Source organism: Amblyomma maculatum, chromosome 1 (assembly GCF_055883805.1).
Source record: "Amblyomma maculatum isolate TAMU_Amacu chromosome 1, ASM5588380v1, whole genome shotgun sequence".
In the NCBI taxonomy this organism is placed as follows: domain Eukaryota; kingdom Metazoa; phylum Arthropoda; class Arachnida; order Ixodida; family Ixodidae; genus Amblyomma; species Amblyomma maculatum.
In genome coordinates, this window is record NC_139344.1 from 267,346,350 (window position 1) to 267,372,923 (window position 26,574).

General features: G+C 42.0%; 1 protein-coding gene across 1 annotated transcript in view; it reads right to left on the bottom strand.

Annotated features, from left to right (window-relative positions):
• Positions 1-26,574, bottom strand: part of FANCI (Fanconi anemia complementation group I) — a 56,027-nt gene that overhangs the window by 16,383 nt on the left and 13,070 nt on the right. The window contains exons 14-24 of the mRNA XM_084591190.1: positions 23,525-23,647; positions 22,027-22,095; positions 16,222-16,323; positions 10,038-10,202; positions 9,828-9,946; positions 9,555-9,764; positions 9,307-9,471; positions 7,004-7,146; positions 3,127-3,194; positions 2,600-2,768; positions 592-719 (exon numbers count right to left, since the gene is read on the bottom strand). Of these exons, the coding sequence (XP_084447316.1) occupies positions 592-719; positions 2,600-2,768; positions 3,127-3,194; positions 7,004-7,146; positions 9,307-9,471; positions 9,555-9,764; positions 9,828-9,946; positions 10,038-10,202; positions 16,222-16,323; positions 22,027-22,095; positions 23,525-23,647 (1,461 nt within the window). The remainder of the gene's footprint in view (positions 1-591; positions 720-2,599; positions 2,769-3,126; positions 3,195-7,003; positions 7,147-9,306; positions 9,472-9,554; positions 9,765-9,827; positions 9,947-10,037; positions 10,203-16,221; positions 16,324-22,026; positions 22,096-23,524; positions 23,648-26,574) is intronic.

A 26,574-nucleotide genomic window follows, 5' to 3' on the forward strand; every position in this document is an offset into this window, starting at 1 on the left:
TGCTAGGATCAAACAAAAAATCATGCACTTTAGCACTGTGACTGTTAAGAGCTCATGGTTGACCAGCTTGCTTTCATGGGGTGTTGTACAAGTGCGGACATAAGTGAACGAAGCACGCTTTTCCCTTCAAATTAAAATCACGCATCTTGCACTGGAGATATGAAAACAATATTAGTCCAAGTGAAAGGGCACTGTCATCTACTACCGGTTCGCACACACCACAAATGCAATGCGTAAAAAATTCCTCCAGCCCACTTGAGGAATTTCGCATCTTGTCCAAGTTTAGTAGCATCCGACAACATAAGTTGCAGAATCTGACTGGTTAATGCAATTAATTAGCAATGGGGAAGAAGGAAAGGAGGACACTTTGGCAGTTTTCCTGACAGTTAAACTCAATCTTCGGATAATTTGCCTAGATACTGTGATTTCACCATGGTAGGATTTATGAAAGTCAGAGGTATTCGACAAGTACATTATTTTGAAATTTTCAAATATCTGTTTTCCAAATGAATGTGACTGAATAACAAACACATTCTATTAGCATCCAAAATTATAAATATATTAGCCTGCTTTTATTAAAAAAGAACTTACTTCATCCACATCTCCAAGGTTGTAATGACAGCTGACAGCAATGTTGCCGAAGTTTTTGAGACAGTCATGTGTCTGGTGGTTCACAGTCAGGTAAAAAGACAGCAGGCTACGTGCAACAGCCGGATCAGCTAAAAGAGTAGAAGAGAACAAAGAGATATTGTGCATGCAGCCATTAAAACACAAGTACAAAGACAAATGAAACAGAAACATAAATACTTGGCAGCAGTGACCAAGCTTATTCAAGAATCACTACTACTACTACTGTAAAGTTGCAATAAAACCTTCCAGTTTATGTAAAAACTCCCTTTCGTGGAGTATGAGCATTTTCCAGTGTACCACTGAATGAGCGTGGCTGTTTCCAATAACCAGGCTGCCTTTTTGTCACTGACAGATTTCCTCTGTCCTTGCAAATCAGACGCTTCTGTTTGGCAGTTAATAAGTTCACTCACTCACTCACTCATTTGGCAGTTGTGTTGTAAATACCAGCACAAGATTAGCAGTCCTCCCCTTGTGTTTGCTCTTCTGTGTTAAGTGTCAAGTTACATTACTGTGCAGAAAAATATGTACAACCAAATAGCCTCCGTTGTAGCATTAGCATTTGTAGCATTGGCTGCATCCTGCTTCACCGTTGGTCATAGAACAAGGGTCGATTTTGTAATAGAAGATGTCAGTAGCTTAACCTGATGAACTGTACTTGCCACTTACACCACCCGCCGCGATAGAAATCAATTAGATATCCACGCTTAATGGGCAAATGCCACTAGTTCCACCACTGAGATCTAATAACTGGAGTATATATATAAATTCAAAAGTCTACTAGATGTGTAGAAAGTATGTTTCTGAATGTGCCTGTCTATGCAATGTGTCTGCGACTTATGTGTGATATATATATATATATATATATATATATATATATATATATATGTGCCTGGTTTGTTTTTATTTGTTTCAGAACTTTCGTTTCACTTGTATCGTAAGCTATCAGCTAGCACATCCCATGTACACCCCAAATGCCACTTCACTGGAATATTACAAAAATGTAAAGTGGCGCAAGCATATTTCTTTTTTAATTTTGCACAGAAGGCATGTATCCTATCCTGTATGCAGTCCATTTGCCTGGGACATATTGATCCCATTTTGTCCAAATTCTAGCTAGTTGGTGCCAACCGGTCCAACTGGGGACAAAACACAACTGGAGAATTCAAATCGTACCAAGTGGAAATTTTCCAGCTGGAACCAACTGTTTTTTTTTAACTGGGCACTGCTGGGTCCACTGTTGTTTTTGATTCCAAACAATGATATATCATACTTGTATCTCCAGACTGGGCCTATATTTGGGCATCGTGAAAACGGGGACTTTTGCCAAGACTTTACAAGATGGGAAGTAGAAGCTTGTTTGGTTTAGTTTAAGGGGTTTAATGTCCCAAAGTGACTCAGGCTATGAGAGATGCCATAGTGGAGGGCTCTGGAAATTTCAACCACCTGAAATTCTTTAACGTGTACTGACATCACACAGAACACGGGCACCTTGCTTTCCGCCTCCGTCAAAAAGCGGCCACTGCGGCCGGGATCCCATCCCACATCCTTGGGCACAGCAGTCGAGCGTCCTAACCACTGCATCACCCCGGCAGGGTGAGGAAGTAAAAACTTTAGAGCAAGTTTTCATTAAAATATCTGACCAAATACAGGTGCATGCTGTTTGTTACAAAGACAAAAATAACCATATAAATAACATTTGCAATGAAAGTCTATTCTATGGCTTGTAACTCGCACACTGATGTTCACAAAAAACTGCGATGCTAAAAAGAGACTGATGCATTGGTATATAGCAAAGTATTAGGTTCAAAAGGTTTCCTCAAATGCTTTTTAGGAGCTCAAATTTTAAAAAATTTCAGGAAATGTGACCCACTGCATCCCCTGTATGCTGAACACAACATTCTGGGCCCACAGATTCCTTATGAAGAATTTAAAAGCCTTGAAAACCACCATAAGATAAAAAGTTGCCTACTTATGCACTGTTGCTTGCAGATTTCTTTCATCCAGTCTTGAAGCTCCCCAAACAGCAAAGAGCCTGGCTCTATGAATCGGCATAGGCAGCAGCAGATGAGCATTATTGGTATCAGCTCCTTGAGTCGTACGCTGTCTCCGGGTTGACACAGGATGTCATTTACCAAGGCCTGCAGTATCACAATGATGAATTTTATTTTTACACTATACAGAGACACATATCAACAGCAAGACAGCGTTGATGCTATCCGCCATACTATTTGCTGCTGAGGCACAAAATGAAACATGGTGGCACACTGGTACAGAAATAGAAGCACAAAACCTGCAAGGCCACACCTGGAGTACTACAGAGAGGTGTAAGACATCCAGCTTTGCATATGTCAAAACTCTGAAAAACTACTGATGCCAAAATTCCAAATAGAGGTATCTGTGCAACATGAAATATCTTTATGATAAGTCCTTGAGTACCCTAGTGAACTAAACTAAAGCTTGAAACAAAAGCCAATGAACATGAGTAGACACATTTACCTTGTACACACTGTACTGAGATTTAATCAGCTCAGTCAGATCTGAATCTTCAGCATAATCTATACCCTCTGAAAAGAAAAAAAAAAAAAAATTGTTATGAACAATTTTTATGCAGCATTCTGCACAGCATATAAGGCTGAAATTCAAAGCAGTCAGAGTGGTGATTAATACTCAACTAAAATACAGCAACAGCCAAGAACATACACTGCATCAACAATGAAAAAGTGTGTTTCTGATGCACTTTACCAATTACGCCAAATGTAATTGTTTGCAGGACACTTCTCGCTGGGTGTCACCATACAAGTAAAACTGATACTCAAAACACTGCTTATTTAAGCAATGTTTCTTGGTTGGCACACTTAAAAAAAAAAACAGCATGATTGAGTCAAAGAAAAATCTTGGTCTGTTCTATGCACTGTGAAGAAGAAATTCCTATGTACAAAGAGAGAAAACAATGCACACCCCAAATGTCTTAGGTGATGCGTTCCTGTTTCAAATGTGCTGATGCTGTGAACAATCTGCAGGAGCTGGTGATGCAGTGAACACATAGTACAAGACTATCCCACTCGAGAACAATGTCTTACCGTCAAGTCATAGGAAACATGAATGCAAAAATTAATAACCCTAACAATTAAAAACAACCGAGCTGCTGCAACAAAGAGTTCACGGCCTTCTCATTAATTCATTCCATTTTCTTATTCCATCCCTTTCAAAATCCAATGACATTGTGCAGCCACTTACCTCTTAAAATATGAAACATTATGTGATAATTAAAAGATATTCTTTCTGAGAATTATGGTGTCACTCTCATATGCTATTTTAGGCTTAATTGTACTTTCTTTGACTTCTGTGGTATTTTCTTTTTCTTTAACTGGTCTACAATATGACACCACCGAAATAAAGTATAATTCTATATAGTAACATAAAATTACCTGAGCAATTGCAGATTTCCTCACAGTATGGAAAAGATTGGTCAATAAGATATTTTTAAACTTCAGGTACTGCTTCCACACCGACACTACTTTACAAGCACTACCAGGTTATTAATGTTGTTGCTGGTGCTAACATGTGGCACATCAAAACCAGCAATGTTAATGGGTGACACTGTACAGATAACCCACTCTACTGAAATTCTTTATTTTTTTTGGCATCATTTACGTCCTGTGAAATGTGTGTTTGTGGGGTTTAACATCCCAAAGCGACTCAGTGAAATCAAGTAAACCAACTATCCCCATTACCAAGCCACTACCATCAAGTGATATTATGAAGTGTTCATAATGTTTAAACATATTTTATTTATAAAGTTGCATAATATTAGAAAACACATTTCTGTTGCACTTCTTGTATGCAAAGGTGCTCTGTAATATGAGCAACTTCAATTAAGTATAGGCAAGATAAGTACATTTTCATGTCTTGTCTCATGAGTGGTGCGTACAAGAATTGTGGACAGAGCGCGTTGACAGCGCATGTTGGCAGAGCATAAGAAAAAAAAAAACACTACCACAATTGGGTATTGAACCAGCACCATAACAAACATGTCAGCTTCCCTGGCCCATGCACAAGGGCACTATACTATCACCACAGGTGATCGCAACTCGTTTAAAACTGCAACACACGCTCGCGCTGTGCAGTAAACATCGTTGTCTTCATGAAGTTCCCTCTACGCAGCTCCTTCATTTAACCTAGGTAAATACTCCACACACGTACGCCATATGGGCAAGTGCGGGCGAAGTTTGCGAGCGCAGCGTCGGGCAAATCCACCAGGCGATGTGACAGAACTTGCAATACTTTCACAATCCCATGCGTAAGAGATCTTAGGTGCACTTCTGCAATTTTTTTCATTGAGTTTGTCCTTTCAAAATGGACATACCTGCACATAGCTTAAGACATGGTCAGCCACTATCGCTAGCATTACGGATTTATGGCTGAGGAAAATTTCAATACTTGCCCACCCATAAGCTACTGCAAATCTTACACAACCATTAAAATTTTGGTTACATATCACAAATACACAGAACAAAATGCGGAGACGAGAACAAACATGCTCGGTACTGAAATGCTAAAACCTATGAAATGAACAAAAGTAGCACCCATTATTGACGATGCACCATAATTTCATACATCACTGTTTGTTATGGAATGGGTGGCATAATTATCCTGTAAAAAGCCTACTGTAATATTCCACAAACTTTGAGTAAGAAATAAAAGCTTCTAGAGGTGGCATACATTGCCACGCTCACCCAGTTTGCTGATTGCATCATCAGAGCATTAAAAAAGGCTCCGAAAACACCGCCATCAAATCTTTCAAGCATCCCTTTCATCAATCTATAGATTTCATGCATTTTGTTTTGTCAAAATGGCTTCTTTTTTGCTATACAATAATCTTGTATGACTGGCTAAGCATCCAGGGTACAGACCATGTAACCGTGAGAGCATGTTCGCTCACTACCTTTTAACAACTTAGAAACGTGGGGGAAAAAAAAAAGAAGTTTTAAAATAATAATAAAAAAAAAACACTTTGGTATTCAGGTTCCAGATACTCATTAATATAGTCGTTATCTAAAACATTATGTCAAAGACCCCTCAACATAGATATAAAGCCCTGCTCTAAACAAGCCCTACGATTGTTGTGCCTGCATGGTCTAGAAGCAGCATATCTAGCTTGGGTTCCAATAGGTTTGACTGCCATATCAAAAGTGGTGCCCAGGTTGGCCACTACAGTTAAGGACTTCAAGGACGGCTTTAGAAAAATAGACTTCCAGGTCACATATACTTATCAGCACCGAGTTATAGTCTACCATTCGAGCAACCAAACGACAAACAGAGCATTGCATGATTGCATGCATGCCGTAGAATGCTTCTCCCAGCTAAACTGCTAAATCCTCAGAGCTCAAGCTCTGCACAGAAATGACATTTAGTTGTCAATATTTTTTTATATCAAACTGCTTGGGGTAGTTGCCTCATTCGATCAGAAGTTAGATCACATCGTTTGTGGTGGCAGTGAAACAAAACAGCCGCTGGCCCAGCGATGGCACTGGTGGCGCCACCTCACTGCGTTCTGAGCTCAAAAAGACTGATTACGATGCGCAAACAAAACTTTAAATTTAGTGCAGTTCTTGCAAAACTAAGTTTCACTCGATTAATATATTGATAAAGCAGCCGGTAAAGCTCTTCAAACCTTTCACAAAACAACTCTGGCCAGCCGCCTTCCCTTGCCGAATCTCTGTGGCAGTGTTGCTGCAAACAAAACAAGATGGCCATAGCGCCATCAACAGGAGAGCAGCTTGTTTTAATTTGCCGCTGCCACACACGATGAGAACATCCGACTTCTTCTGATCAAAGCAGGCAAGTAGCCCAAACAAATTTGGTATAAAAGAAACACTGACGACCAAACTCCATTTGCAAGTGAAATTTGAGCTGTGAGGATTCAGTGCATTAGCTTGTAGAAACATTCTAAGGCACGCATGTAATTGCATAACAATCGCTGGATATAAAGGCCCGCTTTAAGTAAGCTGTAGAAACGTGCCTGCATGGCCTTGACGTAGCGTGCCTGACTCAGGATCCAGTGGGTTCGATTCCCATCACAAAAGTGCTATTCAATTTGGCAGCTCCTACCACGGACAGCTTCAGACAAGCATCAAAGAAATCGATGAATGGGGGCTCAAGTGCATTAAAGGACAGCAGAACAGTGGGAAGCATTTCAGGGCCCCTCTATATGTGTGAAAGTACTGCTATCCTCCAAGCATGACAACAATCTATGAAGCATGATAGCCTGCACTATGGGAAAGCAAAGAACATACTTGGTGCTTGGAATTGGAAGTTGACTAAGGCCATTCTGGCTTTTCTAGCAAATGCCTAAACATATCCATCTACATACCCAATGTTGCCAGCAAAAGTGGCAGGTGATCAACATTATGCTTTGTCACACTAGAAACCACATTGCCAAGACTTTCAATGCAGATGGCAGCAACATCAGAATCAGATTCTTTGGACTTCTGCTTGCACACTTCAAGGAACACTCTGAAATTAGGAAAGACTGCCATTGAAGTATTCTTCACAATACTGACACAATGTGAAAACACACCAAATGCATGGCTTAAATGTTGATTCAGTTACACACTGAAAGAAAAAACAACACAGTGACCGGATACTACATTACGAGAGTAGACTAAAGCCATCATCTGGAAGCTTATGTTTTGCTAATTAGGGACAAGTTCTTTAGCATGGTATTCCTGGACCTCAATATGCCAAAAACGATGATGGTAGTAGATTTTAGCAAACTGAAAAGGTAGATGCACACCAATAATGCGATAGAAAACAAGCCTTCAGGCACAACAAATGAGTACACGGGGTACAAAGAAAAGCTCTTGTGCAGCATGCTTTGCTGGCGAAGGCATTGCAGAAACCAACTACTAATTATTCCATTTGTAGTGCACAGGCAACATGGTTACCCATCTAATAACTGACAGTAGTTAGTTTCAAATCACTGTGCACGGTGGCTTTGAAGCAAAGTAGCTTAGCTTTGAGAACTATTAAGTGGTGTGCTGCCACTATGCACGTATTCCAGCTTCTAAGTTACAGGTAAGATTATTTATTGGGAATTTTTATTTATCGAATTTTCTATATACAGAGCTATTTCGTGATCTTTTTCGAGTTCAATAGTTCAGTTCAGTCGTTCAGTCGTGTCCGACTCTTCGTGACCCTATGGCCCATTTCACGCCACGCTTTCCGGTCTCTCACTATCTTCCTAACATCACATAACTTCACCTGCAGTGCCTCGAGGATGCCATCTAACCATTGCGTTCGCTGCCTACCCCTTCTCCGGCAACCGTCAACCTTTCCCAACACCAAATCTTTCTCCAGCGACTCCTCTCTTCTCATCAGATGACCAAAGTAGCTGAGCTTTAACTTTAGAATTTGACCCTTCAATGAGCAGTCAGGGTTTATGGTCGACAATATCGACTGATTTGATCTTCTGGCAGTCCAAGGAACTCTCAAGAGTTTTCGCCAGCACCACAATTCAAACGCGTCAATTCTTCGGCGGTCAGCCTTTTTCACAGTCCAACTCTCGCATCCATACATCACAACTGGAAAGACCATAGCACGAGTTATACAGATCTTGGTTGGCAGACTAATGTCTCTGCTCTTTACTAGGCGGTCAAGGCTAACCATTGCTCTCTTTCCCAGAAGCAGGCGTCTCCTAATTTCATAGCTTTGTTCAATAGTAGAACCCCTTTATAGTAATGTCACTGGGACCGGTGGAAATCTTTACTATATCAGTTGTTGGTGATGACATGGCCCTGAAGATGCTGTCTGCTACTTAATTGCCTATTTACGAAATACGTCCCATTGCTTAATGAAAACACACGCACGCACGCACGCACGCGCGCGCGCGCGCACACACACACACACACACACACACACACACACACACACACACACACACACACACACACACACTAAAATGCCTTCCACCTCTCTCTTATCATATCTTCATGCCATTTTCTTTTTCAGTTTTAATACTATTTGTTTACATCTTGTGGAAGTACCTCCTCTTAAGCATGAAGGCAACATAACGAAGTTTGATTTCATAGGAAAAGCAAAGCCTTGCATGAACACAGCGTCTTCCGCTGCTTGTCTTTTAAAAGGCAATAGATGAGAAATGCCCGCGGCAGTCAAGCGCTGCAAAACCGCACACGCCACGCTTCCACTTCTTGCCACCGCTGCTCGTGCTGCACAGTGCTGCGAATGTCGGCCATTTCTTCCTTCTTCCCTTCCCTATTTCTTGCTGCACTTTTAGACTCTTTTATTTTCTGTTTCTTCAAACCTCATGGGACCTAGATTTAACTCTGATGTCACAGCCACCATGTGGCTGTTGAAACCAAAACATGTAAGAAGTCGTAACAAAAAGCATGTAGCGATTTATTTACACTAATGCCTTGCGCATCATTACAAAGAATAAAATATACAACCAAAAATTAGGTGTCCCATTGTCATTCACAAAAAAATTATATATCATAACCAACTCTATCACTGTAACGCAAAACATTTTTATTTTCACCAATTTCTCCTACCATTTTGGTCAGCTGCAAACACCTTTATAACGTCTAAATATACTTGGAAGCTTAGATAAATTAATTACCTTAGGCCTCCTTTCTACTGATGGTTGTAGTGACTCACCTAGCGATTCTGAAGTGGCCCTGCAGCAGGCGGTCACTATAAAGATCTTCAAATGTCCCTGGCTCCTGAACTTTGTTAAGTTCATGACGTGCCGCACTGACAATATGCTGCATAAAGCTTGAATTTTCCAACAACTCTGAGAGGCCGCTGTACTCAGATGGAGAACTGCAGCAGTTTAAAAAAAGAAAAGGAAACTAAAAGCATTTCTGAAGAAAGCTTAAAAGAAGTATGAAAACCTTGCCACGCACCAGAAGAGGTTCTGCAAGAGGTTTCCTAAAAATCCGGCACTCAGAAGAGAAGGCAAATTCTTCCGTGGGGCTGGTTTTGCTCTTGCGTCCTTTCTCTTGCTGGGAGGGAGAGCCTTATTGTCTTTCTTCTTGTTGGAAGTGTTCTGCAACAGCTGCTCAATGCTACACAGCAGAGCAAAAAGCTTGAGCGAGACTTGAACACTACTGGCACTGGAAACAAAGTACAGTTATTAAAGTAAAACACCCTACAATCCCTTTACCCTGTGTCCCTACCTCCAATCTCCATATGACAAGGTGTGCTCAATGAGAGCTTCGCAAATATTTCGGAGCTCCATTGCAATGAGCTTGTTCTTCTGACCAACACTGCTCATGGTAAAATCAGACATCTTGTCCTGAAACAAAAATATAGAAGTGGCACCATTTAACTCGAAACTGGCACGAAGATAAAGATTTTTTGCATGAGCACTTCCTGAAGTATTCTACCAGAGAGAAGGCTTCCAGTTCAGCATCCACCATAGCTTTCGTCAAATTCCCCAAGAACTTTTGCAGTGCACCCTGTGCACTTTTCTCTCCTTCATCATCAATGGAGTCCTGGCAATGCTTCCTGGCAACCATGAGGCAGCGATGGGCACCCAAAACAAGGTGGCCCTGCAGACAGATAACAAGGGGTGAAATGGAGCAGAAAAAGGGACACTCATTTCTTACCCAAACCAGCTTGAAATTATTTTGCTCAGAAGCCCCATGTTACTTGGCTTCACCCTTTTCTGCCTGACATGGGTGCAAAGACGTGGCTCCTATGCAAGAATGCTCAATTACAGTGAAACCTTTTAATACAATCCCACTTAAAGTATGTATATATCATCATCATCAGCCTGACTATACCCCTATACCCACTGCAGGGCGAAGGTCTCTCCCATATTCCTCCAATTAACCAATTAATTAAATATATATATATATATATATATATCAACCGTAGAGCAGTCCCGACAGAGTAGAAGATTGAAGGCATCGTCGGCTATGCCTTTGAGGATGTGCCCCACCTTATCAGGTTCTGTCATGTCTTTGTCGACTTTTCTGCAGAGGGCCAGAACGTCTTGTATATACGTAATATAAGGCTCGGTAGATGTCTGGGCACGTGTGGCGAGGTCCCTCTTGGCGGCGAGTTGACGGCCAACCGGTTTTCCGAACAGGTCACGGAGTTTTTGTTTGCAAACATCCCAAGAGGGTATATCTGCTTCGTGTGTTTCGAACCACACGCGTGCCGTTCCGGTAAGGTAGAAGATGACATTGGCCAGCATCAGCGTGGCGTCCCACCTGTTGTGCTGGCTAACACGCTCATAAAGCGAAAGCCAGTCCTCGACGTCTACCTCATCTGTACCGCAGAATGTGCCAGGGTCACGGGGGTGGGCTACGACGACAGTTGGAGTTGCGGAGGTTGATGGAGCCGCGTCGGTTGTCATCGTAACGGTTCCGATGTGACGGCCACTGCGGAGATCCAGCGTCAGATTGTGTTGAACCCGCGACCTCCACCAAGATGTTACGGGGATGTACTTAATGTGACGGCACTGCGATGGGCTGAACTGGACGCAAGACTTCGGTAGCCGTGCAGAATCCGCTCTCTCAGCGTCGTTCTCTTTTTCAGCGCTTCGTCGTGCCTGCGTTCCTTGATCGTCGTCTTTGTCAGTGAGCACATCACTTTGGTCTCGCGTTTCCCGGTAACAATATTATTTTTTTCTTTCCAGGCCGACACACTATCGGGGTAATACAGTTTCGTAAGGTTATCAATGGAATCGTATTTCCAAGTGGGTTTGAATAATACGACAGCAAGAACATATAAAAAAACATGGATAGTTTCGAATTCCACTTCAAGAGGAGGCAAAAAACTCCCATTGGGAGGCGATAGAAGCTAGAGTTACAGTAACGCCGAGGCTGAAATTTCAATAGCTATTCATGTAATGACCGCTCTGCCTCCCACTTTTATTCTTGCCCCTGGCCACTTTGAATGCGAAGGGAGAATGCATTCTACTAGGCCGCAAGGGTGCTCTCTCCTTCTAGGCGTGTCAGCAGCTTCAAGTGTGTTTCAGCAAGTGCTGCATTGTGTCAGTATCCCCATACGCTGAGACTTTCACATTAGGAGCATTGGTGAAGCTTCCCTGTGATGTGTGGCATGGTTCACAGATGCTTTACAAGGTACTCCTTCAGCCTCACACGTAGAAGTTGGACTTGTTGAAACCAAAGCAGAAAAAAAAGTGATAACAATACCTTGAATACAATTTCCAAAATTCGGTTTTAACTAAGAAAAGTCAGTATTTATGACACACAGGTTACGGCTTGCTGGCTACTCGCTAGGAGTTACACTAACTACTTCAAAGAAGAAAATAACAAGGTATATGTCACGCGCAGGGCTGCATCACCCTTGAGAGCGGGCAGAAGCGCTGCGCATTTGCATGTGAATGCAGGCCGCATGCTGCGGTTCCTACATGCTCCAGAACCCTTTAAACTGATGACACACTCGGCAAGCAGGAGAGGATAGATGGCTGCGAAAAAGTGCCCTGCACTCAAAACGAACACCTGATCGTTCCACAGCAATCCCCAATGAAGACAGCCTGTTTGCAAAGTGAGGGAAGTCCGTATAATGGCCATGGCTTTCCAAGGAATTAATGGGCAAACATTGCAGATTGCTGGAGCGGTGAAAATAAAATAACTGCTATGCAAGAAAGACGTCGTGAGAAATAGGTTTTTAGGAGATGAAGTGGAACCAGGGAGACAAGAGATAATGGACACTGGTACCATGTCAACAGTCTGCACCCTGACTGAGAGGAAGTTGTACCACAAATGCATGTCGATGTAAATAAATTGTGCTAATAGGCGATTTTCGTTGCAATCTGGCTGAATTGGAAGACAAAATCAGAATCTGCTATTTAACCATAAGGAAGCCAGGGGTGTGATGAGACAGTGTTACCGTTTATTTTATAGTGCAGCTGTGTGTTTTCAGGCATTTCTCAGCTAGATTAACAGCCCAACGATAACATGACAACTAAGTTTTTAAAACTAATCTTCAATTTGAATTCGTGTCCAATAGTTTCATCATTTCTACTAGTTTTTAAAATGGCAATGTCATTTCCTTCAGCACGTAAAGCTGCAACTATAACCATATGTGTGTTAATTACTGGTAAATACTATACTGCTGGAGCTCAGAAGATGGTTAATACATATTCGAAGTGACTTTTGACTGCACAGGAATGCCAAGTTATATCACAAAAAAAAAGAAAAAAAAAAGAAAGAAAAGAGGGGGGGGGGGGGGGGGGGGGGGCAATTCACTCTTAAATGTACGTAATATTTACTAGGGGAAAAAACCTATGTTCTGATATAAACAGAAAAGTTCACCAAATTTTCAAATATTACTAACCCAAAAGTCCAGCACCTAATCATACGTGATGATCAAGATGTTTGCAGTAAGCCAGCATGCCATAATTGTGCAACAAATGCACAAGGTTGAAGGAAGCCGAGATAAGGATTTCATGCGACCAAGTGTTAAAGGGCCACTGCCCAGGGAAGGACCTTTTAAGCAAAGGAGCCCAGTGTTTCGATCAGGTACCGGAGATAGTCTGTGCAAAATGCTACAGTGACACACGCGCCGCAAAGCAACGAAAATACAAATCAAAGCTCTCTCATGCTCTCCTTCGGGAAGCCAGCTTCCCCGATTCCTGCGCTGGCCCGTCGAGCCACAGTTATGACGTACTTTCCGAGAACGACATCTATTGGTCCGTCTCGCTGACTGACGGGAGAAGCTAGGATGAGCGTACCGCTGCTGCACGCTTTTCCCTCGCCTGTTTCGTTTTCGCGCATGCAGAGAGTACCACCATCACCACACCCCTGCTCCGAGTCCATTCTGTGTGCTGTGCCGTTTCTACAGCCTTCCCTTCTTTCGCGTAACCTGAAGCTTTCACTCTGACGTGACCTCTCATTTTTTCTCCCTTTTAGGAGAGAGGCTCAACAACTCGGCCCAATGTCAACGAGACAGCAAAAGCGAAGAAAAAGAAAAGTCTCAAAGGTGGAGCCATGACGTATGCGAATGACGTTCTCCACAAGACGCCCCACCTCCCACCAAACACGGATGAGGAAGGGGAATTTGGCTTATGGAGGCTAGACGACCGAGCAGGAGAGTGAAAAACCTCTGAGGGGACGGAAGGAGAAGGAAGCGCAAAATCGGTTGATTGCGGTGGCTGTAACTCCGTTATTAATTACTCTTTTCAAAAACTTCTTGCGGCCTTGCGCTGTGGGGACGAAGCCTCACAGCCACCGTGGAAAAAAAAAAAAATTGGAACGGAGGGTGGACAGTGGGCCTTTAAGCGAAACTACCACTTAAGTGGCTATGCCTTAACAATATCTTACTGTGCTTTCACATAATCTTGCTAAGCAAGAGTCAGAAATTTTCGAACAACTTTGTACTCAATTTTTATTTTTTAAAGCATCATGCATGCTTCTTATATGTAAATAAAATGGGCAAATGAGCTAAACTTTTAATCCTATCATGTGCCGTAAAATGAACTTGGTAGCATATTTCAGTAAAAAGCTACAGTTGCTGCCTTACTCTTTTAGCAACAGCTGACTCCTTTTTCATATTTATGTAATCCATCATCATTCATTGGCATGGGTAATGTGAATGGAATAATCATTATCAGTGCAAGGAAGAAAAAAAAAAACTGCATCACAAGTCATTTGCAGTGTTGCTCCTGACAAAACGTGATTTGGAGTAATTTTTGGACCACTAAAATTTCCAATCTGGTGGACTTTGAAGCAGAGGAACACCAATTTAGGAGTAATCTGGGGCACTTAAGTTTCTTATCTAGAGCACCTTGGAGCAATAAGAAATTGATGTAGAATATCCGAAGCATAATATTTTAGTCTGCAAATCTTTCAGGCCTGCAAAAAATGTTGGAAATGTTTTGTGTGCTGCATAACGTGCTCCATCATTGCATTAGTCAGCATTAGCAGATCTTCAATCATACATTTTATGCCAGAAAGGAGAACCCTTCAAAAAATATGCTGAACAATGTTTACTTGAACAACACATACTTTACATATGGTTGCAAGCAGACTAGCTCAACGGTGATGTTTGGTTCTCCATTTTCCTTTGGAGCATTAACGCTTTATTAAATGTCCTCCACATCAATGTCTCTTCGCTTCTTCGCTTATGCCAGCTTGTTCTGTTACATTTTATGCAAACTTGTCCTTCCCTCACACAGAAGCAATTATTCAGACTCAGCCCCCTCTGCATCCTTGTGAGCCTGGATGACAGCCTGAAAAAGGTCCCCCTTGTGCTGACTGTAGCAATTCTGCCTGGAGGCGCACAAACTCTGCATTCACTCTCCCCAATATTCAATTTTTAAACAAAGAGTACAATGCCAGGCTCACCGCACTTCACAACCAAAATTAAGGTTGAAGCGCAAAGGCTTCATCCGAAGTTGCATCCCAGCAGATCACACTTAGCAGCCATTTCCGCCGTTGGCCGCAATACCTGAGCTTTTCACAGACTGTATAGGAGTGACAGCCATTTATTCGGTCTGAAAATTTGATTGCATAGCATGGAAAGCTGCACATGTGTCACAGCCGTACCCATGCATAGCACAGCTTGGGCTCTCCCCACAAGCTGTCGCTCATCAGTCCACAGCAAAGGCATTATTCTGGCCAATGTAATGTGCCATATACGCAAAAATCGCCATATCTGCATGTGAATTACACTACAAAATTGCTCTTGTGTCATAATTTAATGCTACCTTCGACTTGTTGACTAAGTCAAAATTTCATTGACCACAGTTAAATTCTAAACACGCTCAAATATGAGGACGCTAGTCGGGTTCCATCTAGATACGTGTGCTGCTTGTGTTTTTTCAGTGAGAGAAAAGAGCAGCGGCTCAAAATGTGCACCGCAACTTCACCAGACTGATAGCAGCTTGCGTTTATGGCCAAAAAACTCACTCTACAAGTCTACGTTGTGATGAGACAGTCATGTTCACATAAGTGGGCCTCAGCAGATGCTAACATTTTAAAACCACAGCAACAACCATGACCCAAGATCCCGTCACCTCAACTGCCGGCGCACAGCACCGACCGTATCGGAAGCTATGAGTTCAGAGCAGTTTGGTGCATTTGACACAAGGGTGGCATCACTGCATTAGAGGCACAATTTGCATGCTGCTGAGTGAGCTGGTTTATGCCCTCAAGCTAAAATGAACAGCTAAGGAGAAGACTTGCAGAACAAGAGTGTTTAGGCATGTTTAGCCCTCGTCCTTTGTACTTTATTTGCAAGTGAAAGATGCATGCTACTCAGTCCATGAAAATTTATGAAATTTGCAGGCCTGCCTCATTCCAGTAAGACTTGTAAAGGAGCAACACTTATAATTAAAGGCTGAAGAATGCACACTACAGAAAAACTATAAAATGCCCCTTGTGCACCCTAGCAGTACTGTAGGTGACAAGTGCAGGACACTATACACCCATGAATAACGTATCTCCATTTATGCATGTTCTGTATAAGGTTACCATGGTTTTACGCTCTGAAGCAAGTTAATCAGACATTCAATTTTTTCAACAGTAGGAAATGATGACAACCCGCTAATTTTAACTTGCGAGAGGAACAGGATTTTGTAGAAAAGGGACACACCAGAGGTTCTTGCAAAACCGCTTTGTCCATGTTGATCTGGACAATTCCTGACAATTTCAGTGGTGGATATGCATTGTCATTTCCATCATAGTACTTCTGCAGCTGCAAGAAAGGCAGAATGCATAAAGAAAAATGAATAAACCACATTGCATTGATGAAACTCAACTGCAGCATTTCATGAGGGTCTATCAATACAAATGCAGAGCATATTCAGGTCAGGTTAGCATGTCATTGCAGTAATTTTAGTGCCAGTAGCACGGTTTGTTTATGCAACTAATGCATCATAAGCCGCGTATACACGGACTCCACAGCACAGGGTTGAGTCAGCGCCAAGTAAGCAAGGTCACACTTACTTAACCCGGCTGATGTCTACATGAACTCGTTTCTAGCGAGTAAGTATAGCAGCGATGCCTAGCCTCAAGATTTGCACTTATTATGCAAGCTCCCTGTTCATGTTTGATTCCGTTGCCTTTCACTATTTTGAGCTTCATTTAACAATTTTTTTTTTTTGTTAACGAAAGATAAAAAGCATTCAATCTTACTGTTGTTGCTAGCCACATGAGAAGCTTTTGATCCCAGAGTTCCTTATTACTCGACAAGGAGGTCAAGTGAGTTAACCTACACCCTGCTGGTGAGTTAACTCAACTTGCTCCGCTGTTTACTTTACTCGACCTGACTAACATGCAAACTCGACCCAACCTCGTTGAGTCCATGTAGTATACAGGGCTGTAAGCTGCAACTTCCCTAAACTGCAGTAGACCTCATTAAACACGAACATGGGAAAGCTCAATTCTCTGACCTTGACAGCAATGGCAAAATCCAGTTAACTTTGCATGCAAAGTGTAGTCTAAAACCTCTAAGCCCAATAAGAGTTTGTCCGCGAGCATGAATGTCATGACAAGTTTTACAGTGCAGATGTTAAGCACCCATTCCCTGCAGTTCATATCAGTGTAGTAGTGAGCTGTGTAACCTAAGGGTGGTTACCATAAGAGCCAATCAGAAGGTGGTTACTATGGAAAGAGGAGGTTGAGGTGAGAGTGCAGGAATGTGTAACTGAAGGGTGGTCAGCATATGCACCAGCCAGAAGGTTGTTACTGTGAAAGTAGGAGAGTCTATCAAAAACAAGATTTAGCAACCAGAAAGTGTATATACTGCAGGAAGCACTTGAAGGGTTGCTACAGCAGCTGCATGGAAAGAAGAGGGTATGGCTACAGCGTAAAAGTGCACAACCAAAGGTGGTCACAGTGGAAGGAGGAGGGTACGGTGAACGCAATGAATGCGTAACCGGAAGGTGGCTGTCATGGGAACCACCTTCTGTGTGATAATTATGGAAGAAGGATCAATATGAAGAGAGAAAGCAGAGGAAGGCATAACCGCAGGATGGTAACAAAGAGGAGGGTGTGACAACAGCATAACGATGCGCAACCAAAGAGTGATTCTCATGGTATGGCGTGAGGTGGGGTGAGAGTGAGAAATGTGCTACAAGGAGAACGGCTTCCACAGGAACAACCTGAAAAGTGGCTACCACGAAAGGAGGGAGAGCACGGCTAGAGCAGAGGATGTAGAGTGCAGGCTATCTGCAGCTCTGCAGCAGCTGCCACAAAATGCACCATCCAAGGAGAGACTCAACAGTGGTGGCGTCGCACGCCTGGAACAGCGGAATGGAAAGGAGAGCTGGTCAAAGTATGTGTGGAAAATTAAAGAGCGTTATAGAACTATGCATATATGTCGCTCTCGAATCCTTTATTTCAATGTGATGTGAAATAAAAATATCTTAACAGCTGTCGTTGAATCTCGTGTTCCAGAGTGTTAACTGTCCTGTAAGTTTTGTTAAAGATAGATAGATAAAGGGAAGGAGGAAAGGCAGGGATGATAACCAGAAAGGTGTTCTGGTTGGCTGCCCTGCACTCAGGAAGAGCAAATGAGAAGATTAAAAAGAGAAAGAGAGAAGAGATGAAAACATAGTCAGAACTTGTCACTCAAGCCAGTCGTTCTCAAGTAACAAATCAGTGCCTACTAGGCCTCGAAGGCAGTCAAATGCTTTTGCCATGGTCCAAGAATTGTATCCTCTGTTAAAGAGCGAGGATTGAGATGGTCCAGAGCACAATGCAGCGTATGTCTTTCACTCTCAAAACAGGGCACTACCACAGGAGATGATCGCTTGCCTTTCCGCAACCACAGGCTTTCACAAGCAGGGCTGTTAGCCACAGACGGCACAGAATGTAGTGTGTCAATCAAGATGGCACTATATTATGGGGCAGACCAAGATTCTTTTTTTTTTTTTTTTTTTTTTGCAAGAGTCGTCCGTCCTTGCATCTACGAATCAATCAAAGCACACAGTCAGCTGCAATCATGACACTGGCTTTTAGCATTGTTTGCTTCAAATGGCATTTGCTGCTATCACGCTTTTCAATGATTTTGTAGCAGTGGACTCCGCCCGCCCCAAGCGCGGCGTGGTAAATCGAACCAGGCTTGTGCAATCAAGCCATCATGGGCACAATGCTAAGTTCACAGAGGCTATCAAAAGTATAGTCAAAATATAAACATGGGGTGACGTTATCGCTAGGCAGCATCTTGGCGCGCTGCCAATAAATGAGCCGTGGACGCGACGGCCAAAACGAAGGGGCGCGCCACCGACTAACATTTTTTTTTTTTTTCCCCAATTCTCGGCGGTGAAAGTTGGGGGTGGGTTCATTATGTGAGTGGATTGATTACGCAACAAATACAATATCATTTTTGATGATCGCAAGTGGCATCTCAAGCCGATTACTGTACACCGAATTATCGATATGTCGAACTATTTCGCGACCCCCTTCAAGTTCGATATATCAAGGTTCGACTATAAAACGTTTATTTAAAAAAAAATAATAATTTATGGGCTAGTGGCGGGGCTAGTTAGGTCCACAGTCCGGAACTCAGCTGGCTGAAGCCACTGCATTAGATCTTGCAACCACAGACCTTTGTGCCACCAGGTTGGAGCTGGACAGGACAACTTTCGGATCCACCTATGTTGGGTTTTCATTACGGGGTATGACTTGGTTTTCAATAGCAAGTCCATAACATATGGCAAAGGTCATCATTCTGGCCACAAAACATGCATGTAGTTGAAAAAGAATTTGAGCTAACTGAATGCAGTCTACCTGGGCTGTTGTAAGACAATGCTTGCTAAACGACCTTGCCGTCAGGCATGAAATTCCAGTACTCATCCCTGCCAGCACATGTGTTCAGAGGTACCTTTTTCATCCCTCTCCCGAGATCCAAGCCTGACTTCCCTTTAACCTCCTTCTTGACTCCGCAATGATAATATCTGGAGATCCATGCAGCTGATTTGTAGTGCGAGCGGTACACTTAATTCCGTCTAATAAAAATTCTCACATTCGGGGGCAACAGGGTGGAATATATGAACGAACAGTGGGAAAGATGTGCTGGAAGAGAAGAAGAAACCGTTGCTAAAATGATTACTAACCTATACCAAGCCTGCATTCATGTCACCAGCCTGCCACCTTTCTACCTGCCTGCTGTCATGAAAGACCACAGTCGTTTTGAAGGTTGCAAATATTCTTCCACTGTAATTGCATTAAGAACTTCATATCTTTCCCTATGTTGTGTTGTGTTCCCATCTAATTTCTGTCTTGCCAAGCTGTGCCACCGCAACTCACAATTATCATGAAATGTTGCAGCCGTTTTGTACAATCTTCCCACAAATTACCTATTACCAAACTTACTGTGTACAACTGAAGTAGAAGCTTGACTTGACAGTTTTCTGTTTTTTTCATGCAAAGAAAGAGAGAGAGCGCGTAATTTAATGACAGGAAGAAAGGGGAGGGGGGTTGGCCTATACACTATACTCTAGTGAATTTCAGCAACGAAACTTCAGGGAAGCACAGAAAACTAGTTATACAAGGAGATACAATGACTTTCAAAAAGCAATTCCTTAACCCTTTCGCTGTCACGAACGTACCGGTACGTTTTCGCACTTCCTCCCCCATAGTGTCACCGACGTACTGATATGTTCTCTATTGTGCGTTCAAAACTTCACGCCTGAGCACGAAGCTAGCACGTTTGGACTGGCTGCGCCATCTGTAGCATCTTTCCACAAGTTCGTATTTTCACCCCGCGTTGTGTTGATACGTATAAACTGAAGAGTATAGAGTGACCGCACCCACCCCCGCCATTTTCTGGGGGCGCAGTCGCTCTGCGCGCTCTACTCTATTGTGCTAAGCGATCATGCGGTGCGCGCGTTTCGCAGCGTGTGCGTGCGGTTACGGGCTCAAAGGTTGTTCTGCTATCTGTCGCAGATTTGCAGGTTTTTATTTTTATTATGTTAGAGTGTCTGCTACGACGCGTCACGTTCAGGGGCCCGCGCCGTTGCCTCTCCAATAGGTCGACACATGACTCAATCACTGCTTTCGCTCTCTCTTGCTGCGCCATTGCTTGTAGCTAGCAGCAACAAAGGGGGTTGTTTTAGCTTCTTTTCACCTCCCTCTGTCATCTCTATTTCACAATGTGCCATCTCTCTCCATTGTTCGGGCCACCGAAAGTGCACCATCCGTGCGCCCGGTTACTTTCGGATGGCTGACCACGCGGGACCTTCGACTGCATACTGGAGCGATGGCTCTTTTGATTATAAATGCAAGCCGAGCTTGGATTCAAACTCTCAAGAAGCATCGAGCAGTTTTTTTCTTATATTATCCTCATTTATCTAATTTATAATCAGGCTAATAATGATGATAATGATGGTAATTAACAACACCTGCAGAACACTGAAATGTGTATTTTCCGTTGACTATGTTATTTGTATAGCAATCATAATAAAAAATAAATCGCTATGCTCGTTCCCTGAACCCAAGTCGACACTGGGGGTGCGTCACGGCCAGAAACACCCGACAGCAAAAGGGTTAATATAATTTTTGTGATTTACGAGCCGCATACCCCTCTGAAGCTTCACTGAAAAATCAGGCCTTGTTTTTGACCAGGGCATGTACGACTAGTCAACAGAATTACAGCCATTTCTACAGGCTTATCACCACTTTGCAGCCAAATAATAGAATTTCTTGTGTGAGCCATTACATTTGCTTTTAATATTATTTTCCTTTACCAGTATCGCTCAATAAGAAAGTACATGGTCGTCCATTTCTAGCTATAACACAGTCACTGCTTTCAAGCGCCATTACATCCGGTCGGGCCATACAATAAAGCTAAGTGGCAGCACCACTTGGTCCATCTGTACTTGCATCGCTTTGCTTCGATATTCACCTGCATCGGGCAGCAACGTTGCTTTGGAAACAGTGTCCATGTTATAGCTAAAAATGGATGAACCTGTATGTATATAGTAGCTGTACCATACTGGCACTCACTACTCATCTACGAGGCAGAAAAATGGAAGTTAATGAAAAGGGTTGAACTTAAGGTGAGAATTACACAACGAGATATGGAACAGAAAACGGTAGGTGTAATGTTAAAAGACGGGAAGAGAGCAGAGAAGATCAGAGAACAAATGTGACTTAATGATATCCTACCCAAAATAAAGAAGAAAAAATGGGTATGGGCAGGTCATGCAATGTGAAGGCAGGATAACTAAGGGCCATTAACGGCAATCAACTGGACTCCAAGAGAAGGCAAGCGTAACAAGGGCGACAGAAGGTTAGGTGGGTGGATGAGATTAGGAAGCTTGTGTGGATAAAAAGGCTTTAGCCGGTGCAGTACTAGGTTAAATGGAGAGATACGATTATTATATTTATTGTTTTCCACAAAAGAAATAGCTAAGGCTCCTTATTAATGTAAGCATTACAGAGCTCATCTCACCTGTAAGAGGAACAACTCAAGCACAACTTCAGTCAGGTTGCTGTTCTGATCAATGACTTCAGGAAATCCCTAAAAACAGAAGGCACTAAATGTGCGTTACATACATAAAAAAAAGCAAGCAGATTGAATTAAATAAACGTGATCAATTTAAATTGTGAAATATTGCACCAGCACAAAAAAAGAATGCACAAGTCCCAAATGTCCTATTCCCCCTTTGTCTATTCAAACACAGGTTATATAAGCACACCATTCCTCAAACATCCAACCAACACAGAGAACCATTTACAGCATATACCATGTACAGTGCTGTAAGCTAACTTTAAAGTGGTCCTTTTCAAATGCAGCACTATTAAAGGAAAGTCTGCAGCATGGCATCTGGTATCAAGACATGTGCAATGTCCAGTCACTGTCATAATATGGTGCCCTCCTATTAGGATGAATTTGGTTAAAACGAATCCTCGGATAATGTACAATGCAAGGTCACTGGTTGGTTTCCCATAGTACTCAATGTAAAAAAAATTCTCTCAAGACAAACGGTTCAGTGTGTACTTCGGTTAAGACCACGGTGGCCACGTGCAATGACACTGTCCAGGAAAAAAAATCTATACTTTACAAAGCACGCTGCAGTGACTAAACCCTTCTCACGCCTCACCAACTGTAATTAGGAAAGTACTTCATAGGCACATTTGTTAGCACCTGCCGCTGGTGTGCTTGCCTATGAGTCCAGTCCTTCTCTACTGAATGTACGAGAGATTTTGAAATGACAAAGCATACTCCAAAACATCATGGCCACACCTGTAAACAGTGCATTTTTGTTAGGTGGCTAGCTCATTTTCTGCTGCCTGACAGGTGACTGCCTGACAAAATAGGCACAAGCTGATGCTTTGATTTTGCTGTTCAGCCTCTTCGTGACTGTACATGAGAAACCATTTCAATACACCAAAAGGAGTAGTCTATGGTACTGTATGTTCAGCTGTGTTGCTTGTGATGCATGCTAAGAAAAAAAAAAACATCGATGTGGCACATTATTTCTCAAAACCAGGTAAGCAGGGCTGAAAGAATACATGTCCCATTACTAGCATCTTTCCATCAGGCTAAGTGCAATCAGGCAATTAATAAGGTGCACTTCGACAATTTCTGCCACAGTCTTACTCTTGCTTTCAACCCTAAACGAAAATTCCATGTTCCAGACAATATATTTTTCTGCAAAAATCCTGCACATACTTTACGTACAAATTTCAGAAATACAAATGCAACGATGATGCTCAAAAACACAAAACATGCTCCTGTGCCTGCGAATTCACCAAACTCACAGGGGTGAAAATACTGTGCACTTGACACAGTCAAAATGTTGTAGTTTCTTCTCAGCTGCATTGCCTATTTTCCTCCCAAAAAAATGCAACCTGCAGCATCTCTTAAAAATTATGGCACTAACCTTCTAATTACCCTCTCTTCCCAAATGTCTTATGATGATTCAGGGTTCATGTAGTGCACATACCTGGTACAGCAATTGGCGCAAAGAGCTCTGCTGTGTGAGGCTCTTGTTGAGTAGACCAAGTAATTCCATGCAGACCGAGTGGTGGGAGTTGGGATCACTTGGCTGGGATACTTGCACAGACAACTACATAAAAAACACAGAGTTATTTCTGGTCACAAAAGAGTCCGATGTAAGCACACCCCACCAAAAAAAAAAAAAAAAATCAGCAGAGGTTTAGCATAGCTAAACATAGTATTCAACGAAAGCATCACAACATGGTTACGCTTGGTAGAACTCTTTATTCAGACATGATTTCACCTTGTGGTTCTCCTTGGTCTTGGCTTGGACTTTCATTCTGGTGAAGAGCTGCTTCGTGCTCGTATGCCCCAGCTGCAGCTAACATCATGGCTCAATGGCGTGGCGCGATGTCAATCATGTGACCACTCACAATCACAAAGCTCCAATTCATCGCTCTCGCAAACCATAAAGCTCATCCGAATGTCCACCTAACCTGCAAAGCCTAACATGCAGTTTAGGTGCATGGAGCTTTCGCTCCGCGTTGGCTCGCATTTTCTCTGGGCTAGATAGCTTGGTCGACAAGAATACTTGTCATCTCAGCTCATTGATGCTGCCGCCGTAATGAAACATGTCCACCAAAACCATCATGCTGCAAAGTGTTTTGCTTATGATAGTACTTAAGTGCGCATTAGAAAAACCATCTTCAAGAATACAGTATGGTTAATTTTTGCCATATTCGAGAAATTAAATAATATAGTGAAGAGCTGGACTGAATACCACTGCACCTCGCAATAAAATAAAAAATTACAGATTAGAGAAAAAGTTCAACCGTCAACTGCATTCTCCCATGAAATTGCCAGCAATAACAAATTTATTCAATGTTATGCTATCATGAACCCTGTCAACAAGCAGAAAACGACTTTATAAGCATTGAGAAGGCTTTCAATATTGCACAAGATCAAAAGTTACTAAGTTCAGCAAATACTAAGTAAACATTTTGATGCCTACTCCTCAAGGGAAAGTCCTGAGCACTTCCAAAGCATAAAAACGTGCATTCAGCTTTGTATTTGTTTTTATATTTATAGTTTATTAATGTAATACTTTTTAATAAACAATGTAATAAACAAACCTAAGTACTTTTTACAAAGTACTTAGGTTTGTTTTTTAGGAAGTTTTGATAAAAAGCAATGATGCGGTTTTATTTTATTCAAATCAAAGTTGTCCATTTTTGTATATTTTAAAATTTTGGCCAATTTCAAAATAATATGAAGAAAGAACGGACAATTCTAGAGCTTCGAATTTTTTCACAATAAAGAACAAGACCTGGATAATATAAAGAAAAAGTTTCAGCGGCAATAATACTCTCTTCGGTCATGCCAGAATGTAAGGCTAAATACAGTAAAATACCACTTGAACGAACGTCACTTAAACGAAGTATTCAGTTGTACGAACTTTATTAAATTTCCCCGCCGAAGTTCCATTAAACGCTTGCAAACGCCCTTCATTTTAACGAAATTCAATTGCTGCTCATTTCAGTTCTACGAACATTTTCTATAACTTTATCCTGTGTTTCCCACGTCATACTTATTGAAACCAAAACAATGTGCACTTTTTACTGAATATTTTGAGAAACATATTTTATTAGCGCGTGACGAAAGCTGGCCGTCATTTAGCTCTAAGCTTAACTGGCTATCTAAACAAGCTTGTATCCAGCGGAATCACAGCCAGCTTTGCATGCTTAATTGGATCCACAGTCATAGCCACCGATAGCCACAACATCAGCCCCACAAAGCTTTTTAGCTCCAAGAAAGGCGCACGTATGCATGCTGGTTAATTGTGATCTGCGGAAGGAATGATCTGGTTGGAGGAAATGAATGCCTCTGTTGCCCAGCAGACCGCTGTGCCGGACGAGGTTCACGGGAGCTTGCACACAGTGACTGAGGCCAACACCACTGCAGTCCTAAGCTGAAAAGTGCTGCAAAATTTCAGTTCAGTGAACTTTCACTTTAACAAACATTTTCCTAAGGTCCCTGGAAGTTAGTTCAAGTGAAGTTTCACTGTATTGACAATTATCAGGACAAGCGCTCAGTTTCATATTTATTTTTATAATTTTAAACAATATAATGAAACACTTTTTAGTTCATAATATTTCTGAGGTACTGAGGATTCTTCTGAGAGATTTAAATAAAAATCGAAGGTGACTTTTTTTTTAACTGGAATCAGTGTTGCTCCTTTTTTGGTTGGTTCACAGGAAGGGAAAGGCGCAGTATCTGTCACACTTGCTCTGTGGACACCTGAACCGCGCCGTAAGGGAAGGGATGAGGGTGGGAGTGAAAGTGGAAAGAGAGAAAGGGGAGCCGTAGTTATGGAGTAATTTCGACCACCTGGGGATCTTTAACGTGCGCTGACATCGCACAACACACGGACACCTCTTCGTTTCGCCTCCACCGAAATGCAGCCGCTTGAATTTTGAGCAATTCTGATGAGTTGTAGAGAAAACACCACGCGGTCAAGAGCTCCCAATTTTGCCCGAAATTAAGAACATAACCTGCATAATAAACAAATTATGTTTTAGTGTAGATAACTTAATGCATCATGCCAGTATTTAAGGTTGAAAATTGACTTTTTTACAGTGTGTTGCTCCTCGAACAATGTGATTTTTTACTAAATCAGCTGCAATAACAAAACATTTTCCTAATAGCTCTTATAGAAGTAAAAGTTCCATAAATTTAGTGAGTAAATAATAATGAATGACAAAATTTTAGTGCGCAACAAGCAGGTTTTCAAACTTGTAACTTTTAGAAAATGGGAGAAACAGCTTTTTCCACCTTTAGTGATATACGTTTTTTTTTTTAAGAAAACTACGCCGTATCTTGCAAAACTACCGTTCATTCTTTTGTTTGAAGACATTTGCCGACCATATATAAAAATTTAATTGGAAACAAAAAATGACCATGGTATGTCGATTACTGTTCTTCTCAGAACACGCCCATATATAAATGTTTACTGTCAACCTTACAAAAGCCCTTATATGAAAAATAATGTAAAAGTAT